This window comes from Camelus bactrianus, chromosome 25, assembly GCF_048773025.1.
Source record: "Camelus bactrianus isolate YW-2024 breed Bactrian camel chromosome 25, ASM4877302v1, whole genome shotgun sequence".
Lineage (NCBI taxonomy): Eukaryota > Metazoa > Chordata > Mammalia > Artiodactyla > Camelidae > Camelus > Camelus bactrianus.
This window is the reverse complement of record NC_133563.1, coordinates 1,374,575-1,386,817: the sequence shown is the minus strand read 5'-3', so window position 1 is coordinate 1,386,817 and position 12,243 is coordinate 1,374,575. Positions and strand designations below refer to the sequence as shown.

Here is a 12,243-nt window from a genome sequence, read left to right as displayed (position 1 = left end):
GTTAATTTATTCATTAATTTCTTTTTGCTGCATTTAATGTACCTATTAGGATCACTTTGTCCATTTTCTCTTAGTCTCCATCAGTTGTTACCCCTCTGGATGGACATCTCTTCCCTGTATGCATAAATGTTCACTTCTCTCTAAACATCATTTTTTTTTCCTTTGAAAAATGATTTTGGAGCAGATACAACGTGCCTGGCCCTGGGCTAAATGCTGGAAATACAATATTCAATGGGACCAACTTTCAGCTCAGGTGTCCTACTCAGCCTAGTTTATGATACAATGTAAAAGTTGCCCTTTTCTGCCAGACATATTCATTCAGTTATTCAATAACTCATTGACTTACACATGTGTATAAATTTAATTTTGCACAAGTAACATGTGAGCTGCTTCCCCAAAACCCCTGTGAAGCAGGCATTTGTTTTCCACAAATCACACTTCAGAAAATACTGCTTAGCCGTGCAAAGTGAAATATGCCCGTATGCTGTTTTTTCACGTTTTCACTGAGATAGTACTAATTTTGAAGATACTAAATCATGTTTTCAAAGTACATATTTCTAAATTTTGACCGAGAAAAATACTTACAGATTTAGTATTGCCTTCAATAACTTCTTCTAGAGGTTCGAGTTTGAGATCCTTCAGTTAGCGGAAGAAATGGGGAGAACCAGAAATTAGTTAACTGAACAAAACATATTTGAATAGAAGCACTTTTGGGATAGCACTGAACCAAAAGAACTTTGTGATCTGAAAGGAGGTGAAATAATTCTGATTTCTGTAAGTAAACTACTCCAATAAAAATTTTTTTACTCATTGTGTCAATTGTAAGGAGCCATTTCAGATGTGCTCAATTTGTTATTGCTTTGAGTGTGCTTTACTGATGCATTAAAAGAGAACAAAGTGGAGAGAAGATTCGTTAAAGCAGAGACAGAAAGGCTAGAAACAGTAAAAAGAAAGAGTTCAGATGACTAGGCTGACTTCTTTTGCTGATGGTAAATGTGGCCATATACTTGAGACACCATGATAGACATTCACACTCTGGTGCTAATTTTGCTTTGTTAAAAAGTGAAATAAAAAGCAAATGAATACACTGTTGGTATTTGTTAAAAATAAAGGACTACTAAACAGACCTTAGAGTTTTCTGCAGTGACCAGTGTCTAACGCTAATGTCCTGAGTGAAACCAAGCATGTAACCCCTGAGCACTTCATTCTAAGGACATACATCCTTGAGAGTGACGTCACCAAGATGGCGACATAGGCTGTTCCTGGCTTTGCTCCTCTTCACAAGAACAACTAACAACCAGTAAGAACAAGATCCCCCTGAGAGAATCTGGAACAATGCTGCAGCACCCTTCTGTACCACAGAGACCAAGACAGTCCCATTAGAAGGTAACAGAAGTGGCTGCATGTTGACAGCACTGCCCTCCCCCAAAGCCAGCACAGCACCACCTGGACAGATCTTCCCTGAGCCTCTGGTTCCTTCAGCGGGAAGAGAGAGCCCAAGGGGGACAACTAGCCCCGCCCAGCAGTGTGGTCACGTTGTGAAAGCCCCTACTCTGATCCTGCGTCACAGGACTGCAGAGAAGCCCTGGGTGGGGCTCAACCACTCAGGGGAATCCGGCTGTGGCAGAGAAGGGGCAACAGCCAGCGCACAGATCTTGGCAGACCAAGTTCATGCCACAGTGCCCAGGTGGTAATCCCAGTCAGCAGCTTTGCTCACCTGCAGAACCAAGCTGGGGACCCACTCTAACTAGGGAACTTGGCAGGGTGCATATCTGCCTGTTTCAGATCCTCAAAGGAGGAGTTTTGTCTGCCCCAGGGCCCAGTTTGCCCACACCCAGGCAAGGAGCTGAATCACATCCCCACTCACTGTGGGGAATGTCTTCCAGGCCCATCTTACCAGCAGGGCTGGCGGCAGCTCCTGGAAGCAGTGTGGCCCCAGCAGCACTTAAGCCAAGAGGTGAGTGAGCAAAGTTGATTACCCTGAAGCAAACCCTGTACCAGGTGTGGAATGTTCCCACGCTATGCGCAAGCAGGGGGATTAATTAGCAGCTGAAGGTGACTCCTGGAATCCGCCACTCTGAGAGCCCATTTAAGAAACAGAATAGCCTGGAGCGAAACTCCCTCCTCCTGCCTAGCTGAGACGTAGCTCCAGCTACTGCAGATCGAGTCTTCCAGCTCCATCTGACCAAAACGGCTGGTGACAACTCCGGGAAACTGTGCAGCCCGGTGGTACTTGAGCCAAGAAGCAGGCGGAGTCAACAGTTGGCAGAGCAAAGCCAGTGGCCATTTTTGGTCAGGGAACTTGGGGTGTGGGTTGGCTTGAGTTAAAACAACAAAGAGCTTTACCAGCTTTAGAGATTCTTGTCCTGCTGCACCGCAGCAAGGAACCTAATTCCTAGCCCTGCTCTTGATGAATGCAGCCTTCAGTCTGTGCGAGCAGGGAACTAACCAGAGCACACAGGAAGCCGCGTAGCTCACGCACAGCCCTGCGCACGGTGGCACCTGAATAGGTAGCACAGCCCATGGCTTCCCCCGACCCGCAGAGCAAAACTGGTGGCCTTACCTGACCAGGGACTTCAGTGCACACTTGGACTAACTTGGGTCCCCAAACAATGAGCTGTTGAGGCCCCGAGTCCATCCTGCTGCCCTGCCGGGGCATAGAAGCTAACTCACAGCCCCATTTACTGCTGGATACAGTACCCAGTCCCTACCATCTAGGAAGCCTGGCCAGGCAGCCATGGATCCCGTCCTACAGCCTCACTTGGGTGGGGAACCAAGCCAACAGTTCTACTCGACAGTTCTCAGCCAGTGGCACAACCCCTACCCCTGTCCTTAGAGCTCAAACAATTGCCTTGACCCAAAATAAAGCCAACAGCAGGCCCCACCTGCCCCAAAACACTACTGGCAGAGATGCCCAGAAACCCAAACTGTAGAGTCTGGAAGAAGAGCCCAACTACTCAAGAGCACAGACAGCACTGCAAGGAATCCAGGATCATGAATAACCAGGTAAATACAGCATCACTAAAGGAAACTAATAAAGCTCCAGTAACCGGCCCTAAAACAAATGAACACCTATGAAGTGGCAAACAAAGAGGGCAATATAATCCTCCTAAGGGAGTTTATTTAACGGCAAGAAAACAGGCAACTACGCAAAATTGGAGAAACAAAGTATGAACAAAATGAGAAGTTTGACAAGGAAATAGCAACCGTCAAAAAACAAAACCAAGCCGAACTCCTAGAGATGAAAAATACAATAACTGAACTGAAAAATCCGACAGTTTCAAAAGTAGAATCAAACGTGCAAAAGAATCGGTGAACTGAAAGAAAAGACACGAGATTACCCAGTCAGAGAAGCCAAAAGAAAAAGAATGAAAAAGAGTGAAGAAAGCCGATGGGAATTTGGGAGACACTGGAAAGAAACATTATTCCCATTGTGGAAATTCCAGAAGGAGAAAAGAAAAAGAGACAGAGAGTCTGCTTAAAGCAATAATGGTTAAAACTTCCGGAACCCTGGGAGAAATATGAACATCCAGATCCATGAGGCCCAAAGGACCTCAAGTAGTTTGAACCTAAATTGGGTTACACTCAGACACATTATAATTCAATTGTCAAAAATCCAAGGCAAAGAAAGAATTGTACGGGCAGTAAGAAGAAAAAGAGAAGTTACATACAAGGGCACCCCCATAAGATTTTGTAAGCCTCATGGCAACCACAAGGACAAAGCCTGCAGAAAGTATTCAACAGAACATGATAAAGGAGTCAAAGCACACTGATACCCAAAGACATCAACACACACGCACACACACAAGACAGCAGGATGGGACACAAGGAACAGCAGATCACAAAACAACCAGAAAACGATTAACAAAATGGCAATAGTAAGTCTATAAATAATTACTTGAAATGCAAATAAATTCTCCAATTAAAAGACAGAGAATGGCTGGGATGAAAAAACAGTATCTAATATGCTGCCTATAGGAGACTCATTTTATATTATTTGGGTGTGTGGTAACTAGGTTTATTTATTTATTTTTTTAGTGGAGGCACTGGGGATTGAACCCAGGACCTCATGCATACTAGGCACATAGTCTACCATTGAGCTATACTCTCCCCTACGAGACTAATTTTAGCTTTAAAGACACATACAGATAGTAAAGGGATGGAAAGAAACATTTCAAGCAAATAATAACAACAAAAAAGGAGAGGCAGCTATACTTAGGCAAAATTGACTTTAAACTAAAAATGGTAAAAAGAGACAAATGAGGTCACTATATAATTATAAAAGGGTCAATACATCAAGAAGATATAACAATTGTAAATATTTATGCAACCAACAATGGAGTACCTAAATATATAAACCAAAAACTGACAGAGCTAAAAGGAGAAATAAACAGTAATACAATACCAGTTGGGGACTTTATTACCCTACTCTTAACAATGGATAGATCATCCGGACAGAAAATCAGTAAGGAAACAGCATACTGAAACAACACTACAGACTAAATGATCCTAACAGTCATATACAGAACATCCTATCTGACCAAAGCTGAATATACATTCTTTTCAGGTATACAAGGAACATCTTCTAGAGAAGACCAAGTGTTAGGCCATGAATCAAGTCTTAGCAAATTCAAGAAGACTGAAATATACCAACTATCTCCTGTGACCACAATGGTGTGAAACTAGATATCAATAATAAGAGGAAAGTGGAAAATTCACGTACACATGGAAGTTAAACAACACTCTACTAAACAACCAATAGATCAAAGAGGAAATTCAAGAGGGAATTTAAGAGAATTTTGAGACAAACAAAAATGAAAACACAACATACCAGAACTTGTGGGATACAGCAAAAGCAGTTCTAAGAGGGAGATTCACAGCAATAAACACCTACTTAAGAAATAAGAAAGAAAGTTCCCAAATAAATGACCTGACTCTACGATTTCAGGAGTTAGAAAAAAGTAGAACAAGCAGAGCCCAAGGTTAGCAGAAGAAAAGAAATAATAAAGATTAGAACAAAAATAACTGAAATAGGGAACAGAAAGACAAGAGAAAATATTATCCGATATAAGAGTTGGTTCTTTGAAAAGATAAACAAAATTGACAAACCCTTAGCTAGACTAAGGAAAAAAGAGAATGTACCCAAACCAACAAAATTATAAATGAAAAAGAAGGCATTGTTACTGATGCTACAGAATTCAAAGGATCATAATAGGCTACTATGAGAAACTATACTCCAACAAACTGGATAACCTAGAATAAATGGGGACGTTCTTAGAAGCATATAACTTACCAAGACTGAATCAGGAAGAAATATAAAATCTGAATAGACCATTTACTAATAAGGAGAATCAATAATCAAAAACCACCCAACAAACAAAAGCCCAGGACCAGATGGCTTCACTGGTGAATTTTACTAAACATTTAAAGAAGAATTAACACCAATTAAAGAAGAATTAACACCAATTAAAGAAGAATTAACACCAATCCTTCTCAAACTCTTCCAAAAATAGAAGAGGAGAGAGCACTCCCAAACTCATTTTATGAGGCTAGCATTATTCTGAGACTAAAACCAGAAAAGGACACCACTAGTAAGGAAAGTTACAAGTCAGCACCCCTGATAAACATAGATGCAAAAATTCTCAATAAAACACTAGCAAACCAAATTCAGCAGCATTTTAAAAGGATCATTTATCACGATCAAGTGGGATTTATTCCTGGGATGCAAGGATGCTTCAACATACACAAGTGAAGCAATATGATAATCACATTAATAGAATGAAAGAAAAGAATCATATGATCATCTCAATAGACACAGAAAAATGGTTTGGTAAAATTCAGTATTCATTCATAATAAAAACTCTTAACAAATTACGCATAAAAGGAACATATCTCAACACAGTAAGAGCCACATATGACAAGCCCATAGCTAACGTCATACTCAGTGGTGAAATTTTGATCGGGAATAAGACAAGGATGTCTGTTATCACCGCTCCTGTTCAACACAGCACTAGAAGCCCCGCCTAGAGCAAAAGAAAGAGAAATAAAAGGCATTATACTGTAAAGGGAGAAGTAAAACAATCTCTATTTGCAGATGACTTGATTTTATATATAGAAAATCCTAAAGACACAAGCCAAAAAACCTTTTAGATCTCATCAGTGAATTCAGTAAAGTTGCAAGATACAAAATTAACATACAAAAATCAGTAGCATTTCTATATACTAACAATGAAATAAGAGAAATAAGACAGAGAAAGACAAATACTGTACTGTATGATTTCATTTATATGTGGAATCTAAAAAAATAAAACTAAAAACAAAACTCCCAAACTCATAGAAAAAGAGATCAGATTTGTGGTTACCAGAGGCAGAGGGTGAGGAGAGGGGAAATAGGAGGAAGACGGTCAAAAGGCACAAATTTCCAGTTATGAGATAAGTATTAACTCAGTACTGTAACAACATGATGACCATAGTTGACACTGCTAATAGTATGTGGGAAATTTGTTAAGAGAGTAAATTCTAAGAGGATAAGCATTTTTCTCTTCTCTGTTTCTTTCTTTCCTTTTTACTATATCTGTATGAGAAGATGGATGTCAGCTGAACCTACTGTAATTATTTCACATTGTATGTAAATAAAACCATCATTCTGTATGCTTTAAACTTAATGATGTATGTTAATGATTTCTCAAAACTAGCAAACAAGTGAGAATTATGCACAATAATTCCTTCAAATAGATAAAAAGTAAACTGAAAATTATAGAAATCCAGACTGTCTGTAATAGCATAAACCTGTTAATAGCAGAGCTATGTCGCTTTAGCTAGGATGCTCTCTTGCAATAGAACTTTATGCAAGTCATTTAACTTCTCTGCAATTCATTTTTACTGTTTCCTCTGCCTAAAATTTTCTATCCCTAGGTCTTCATCTAGTTGGCTATTTCTCATCTTTCCAACTTCAACTCAGATATCACATCCTTAAAGCTATCTGCTTAGATGACCCACTTTAAGTATCCAACCCTCCATCTTCATCATATTGTCCTACTTTTTCTTCACAGCACTTACACTACCTGAAATTACTTCATTTCATGAATGTGTTTACTTGGGCTTTGTCTATCTCTCCGGAGACCAAGAACCTTACCTGTTTTGATCACTGCTTTATTCTCACTGCCAGAATAGTACCCGGCATAAAGTAGATACTAAATAAATGTTAGTTGAATGAATGAATGGCTGAATCAATCCCCATTTAAATCAGCTCTTCTGTGAAGACAAACTTATATAATGCATATAGATGTGGACTGAATCTTTAAAAGTATTCTGTATATAGAAAGTGTAACAATAGTGATCTCTTTTGATTGCTCTTTCCCTAACAATAACTCAGGCACATTTTTCAGTTCTACCTTCTTTAATCTAAGACAAGAAGAACTTACAAGTTGTATGAGTAGGATATCCTTAATTACACCCCTTTAAACGTGGATGTCCTGTGATCTGATGATGCACTTATGAAGATTAACGAGGTTTTGTGGTTTTGTTTAACAGTAAAGGTGTTTTCTGCAGTGTTCAAGTGAAGCCTAAGATATAATCTCAAGCCCATAGTACTAACAGAGGCTAAAGTGGAAAAAAGGAATGCTGAAGGAACTTGCAGAAATTTCAAGTGTTTTTTTTTTTCCTCCACATAAATGGTTTTGGGCTTGGTTTACAGTACAGAAAAGATTTATCAGAAATCCTTAGTGGAGAGAAAAGATCATATGTGTTCCACTGTAAATACACTCATTTTTAATGTGGAGATCAAACTTAGTGCTAACAACTGCAGGAGACAAGATAGCCAGGAGTGAAATACCATGCACGTAGCTACTGTTTGGCAATTGGGTAGATTTTCCTCTAAAAACCCAATTCAGCACAGTACAGAACACGCTGCAGAAAAAAACCCAACTTGCACTGTTTCTCCATTCATTAAGGCAGATCGTGCTGAGCCCCACACAGCTGGTGCCCCACGCTGAAGACCATCACCTTGTACTCTCAGCACATCTCTCAGATGCTGATCTCATAATGAAACCCTTTCAGAGGAAGGAAGGGAGACAAAAGCCGAGGAAAGAAAGAGATGTCAAAATACTTTGATTTAAAGTTGGGGGAATAAAAAATAAAAGACATGACCTGACTTTGAGCTATTCCTTTAAAAATAATGATGTAAATTTATGACACCAAAGAAAGAACTTCAAAACCATTTTTAAAAGAAGTATTTGTATCCTTTAAATGAATGCAAACTTATTTACAACCGAATCTTTATGTTTTAACGAAGTTTTGTTTTCAAATAGGGTCCCATATTTCCAGGCTTTCCACCATTGGAAAACTTATTTTCATAGCCACTTTTTTTCTTATGAATCTTTTCAGTCTCAGTTTACTTAGCAATTAATGCAATTAGAAAGGAGGAAAGTCGATTTACATCAAATTTGTAGTTTATGTTATCCGCCCCAGGAAGTCGTCAATTTAAATTTAACGACGTGGTGGCAGACAGACTGGAATTCTCCAAAGTTGCTTCCCCTAGACTTGATTCTTTTCTGTACGGAATCTCCTTTTCAGATACCTTACCCATCCTCTGCACTTGAGGTTTCACTCTGTGTGTTTGGCTCTTAAGACCTTAATCTATTGTGGCCTCACTTCTTGCAAATTAATCTGACTGGGTATTTCTACCTAGATGTCCTATTTTATATATGTGTGTGTGTGTGTGTGTGTATATATATATATATATATATGTATGTATGTATATGTATATTTGGCGGGTTAGTAATTAGGTTTATTTATTTATTTTTTATTTTTAACAGAGGTACTGGGGATTGAACCCAGGACCTTGGGCATGCTGATCACATACTCTACCACTGAGCTATACCCAACCCCAATTTGAAATTAATACATTTAATAAAGCAGTTCACCTCTTCATCTCACCTCCCGAATTATCTCTCACTGTCTCTCCCCTTTCTGTTAATTATCGTTGTCTCCGAACTTCAGCTCAAATCCTCGGACTCCTATTGGAGACCACCCTGTCCTTAGCCCATCACACCCATTCAATGGTCCTGTTAATTTCACTTCAAGTCTTCCAAATCTGCTATTTTCTTTTCAGTCACTTCGTCCAGGCCCATCTCTTGCTACACCTGACCCCAGTGGGCTCAGGTCTACAGCCTGACCTTCAATGTCGTTACTGGAGCTGGCTTTGGTGGCTCTGACTTTGCCTCTTCTGTTTGAATCCCTTTCGTATTCTTGCTGTCCATTTTTCTCTCTAAAGGATTTTTTTTTTTTATTATGTCACTTATCTCTTGAAAAACAGTAAATGCCTCTTGTTGTCTCCAAGATCAAGTCCAAATTCCTCAGTCTATTATTGAAGGCCATCCATGACATGACCACATCCATCCATACAACCTTATTTGTCACTACGTCCCTCAATGAAAGCCTCTAACCAGGCCAGGCCACTTAACCTTTCCTCATGCCATCACCTTCCTGCACGCCCTCTCCAGCTGCTCGGTTTCCTAAAATTTTACTTCTCCACAGCAAATATTTACTCATTAGTTTGTTAAGCGACTAGTATTCATTCCAATTCTAATGCCAATACAATTTCCTTCAGTGAATTATCTCACCTCCTTTCAGTACAGTGCTCTGGGACTATTAATCAAGGTCTTCTCTCCTTCCATGTCCAAGAGACCAATGTGTGACCATAACAAGACCAACCAGACTCTCCCTCCTGGAAAGTGAAATCTTGAGCAGAATGTCCACAGAATAGAAATTGCTGGAACTCATCTGTTCCAGTGGAGACAACCTGAGGGACTAATGAGTATTTCTCGCTTACCTTCGTCCCTGGAGTTATCTTGTCTTGATTTTCCTGAGTCTGGATCTCTGGACTGTTGATTCTGTGAACCCATTTTCTTTTAACGATTTCTTTTTTTTACTAAAGAAATAATTTCTGTTGTTTGCACTCAAAATTCTTATTGTCATCATTTTCAAAGGCCCACTTAAGCCCTTCCTGCCATACGAGGTCCTTCCCAAGCACTCAGCCTTGCAGTGATCACCCCCTCAGGTTAGCATCTGCAGATTCCGGCATGTGCTCCATCCCTCTGGCACGTCTTAGTCACTCACCAAGCGGTCACTGAGCTTGAACAATGAGCCTGGCTCTGTGCTGCTCATATTTTTTAAAAATCTGCTGACTCATTTTTGTGAATATAGAATATTTTTACAAATAAATTCTAGGTTGTTCAAAGTCAGTAACTCTGTCTCAAATATAAATGTTCCTTCTTTAGTGCCTGGCATGCACAGAAAACATATTCTTACTGAATGATAAAGCAGCCTCTTCATGAAAGCTGTTTAAGAGGAATATAACTATAATATCAGGACTACTGTGTACTAATTAAATTATTCAATAAAAACACAATAGCTGAGAACGCAAGATATAGCTCTAAAGAACTCTTTATCATCTCCTAACTTGCTTGATTAACCTGGTAGCTTCAATGCCAGAAACCATCAGTTAAGGCGCTAACTTCTAAGTGAGGGAAGCCAGAAAGAGAAAGAAAAATACCATATGATATTGCTCATTTGTGGAATCTAAAAAAAGGACACAAATGAACTTATCTACAAAACAGAAACAGACTCACGGACATAGAAAACAAACTTACAGTTACCAGCGGGTAAAGGGGGGTGGGAAGGGATAAACTGGGAATTTGAAATGTGCACCTCTTGGGAAGTGATGGAAATGTTAGGCATCTTGATGGTGGTGGTGGTTTCATGGGTGTAGACATCTATCAAAATTCATCAAATTGTACATCTGGAATATGTGTAGTTTACTGTCCAGGAATCATACCACAATAAAGGTGTTAAAAATAAAATAAATTAGATTAAATTGTTTTAAAAAGATGCTAACTTTTAGAAGTTGAGCGTGCAATCTCATCTTTTAATGTACCACACAGCCATCTCCCTGAATCACTTTGAAATATTTCCAAGACATCAACCAGGTCATCCCTAAGAGCTGCCATTTGCATCATTCAAGCACACTGCTACCTTAAACGAGTGATAACCTTAGAGTCAGGAATGCAGCACAATTATTTAACTTTAAACTCTACATCCAACTGTAACTATAACTGGGGGTGGCTGTGGGGAGAAGGAGAGTTAACAGGAGCTTCTACATTCGCTTTAACAAGAATCCCAAATAACTACCAAGCAGTCATTTGTGGCCTCATTGGGATCCTGGCTGATATTCTATCCATTGTCAGCCATGGATGTTGGGGCAATAAAAATAATGAGTCATAATCTATTGGAAAGTGAGAGAGAGAAGAAGGAAAAGGAAGCACTCACCTTCTTTTCCAGTCTGTCAATTAATTTCTGGAGTCTATTTATCTGGGTCATCCACTGGTTATCTTCTTCCAGTAAGCCTTGAGGGGAAAATCATGAGGCAATATGTTAAACCCTGGACAGAGCAGAATGCTCTGATATCTCAGAGCTTTCCTGTTAACCTGGAGGAAGAACACAGTGTCATTGACATCAACACGTCTAATATATATGTGTGTGTATATATATATTTCCCACCCCCCGACACGAGTTCTTTGTAAGTTACTGATTTCCATAGATCTAGGCATCCCAGTGTGTTCATCTTCATAAGTCTGGTTTTTCCTAAAATTATTGTTGTTGCCTGTATTGGCCTCTGATAGTCAAAGGAACAGATCCTGCTGGGCCATTTTTACCACCCCATGATGTGGCTGATTTTTCTTTTGGAAAAAGGAAAGTACTAATCAACAGTTCTAAACTTAACTTCTGGGGCAGTAGCAGGAGCCAGGGAAATCAGAGCCCGGACCACAGCAAGGGATAAACTGTTAATCAAACAGAAATGTAAGGGCAAGGTAGCCGGTACCTCCTTCCCTAGGGGTTAACCCGAGTGGGCCCTCCGGCCGCGGCACAGCAGTTCAGAGTACAGACGGGAGTCTGCTGATGTTGGCCAAACTGTTTGACTCCTTTGACTTCACTTTTCATATTTTTAGAATGGGAATAACAATACCACCAGACTCCCCGAGTCATTGTGAGGATTATATACACACGTATACACACACCTGCATGTACTATGTCTGCGTCTACACACACGTATCTGTATCCGGCACCAGGCTGGACATTATGTAAGTCCTGCGGCTACTGCTGCTGCTGTTATAAACGTTATTATGCAAAGGGGAAGAGAGCTGTGGCCTGAGCCCTCGCACAAGCACCTGGCGTCCTTGTGTG

The 12,243-nt window shown here is 39.9% G+C and overlaps 1 protein-coding gene across 1 annotated transcript in view; it reads right to left on the bottom strand.

The window, feature by feature from the left end:
* The window catches only part of NECAB1 (N-terminal EF-hand calcium binding protein 1), a 234,460-nt gene that overhangs the window by 31,960 nt on the left and 190,257 nt on the right, over positions 1-12,243 (bottom strand). The window contains exons 8-9 of the mRNA XM_010968406.3: positions 11,329-11,405; positions 586-636 (exon numbers count right to left, since the gene is read on the bottom strand). Coding sequence (XP_010966708.1) covers positions 586-636; positions 11,329-11,405 — 128 coding nt within the window. The remainder of the gene's footprint in view (positions 1-585; positions 637-11,328; positions 11,406-12,243) is intronic.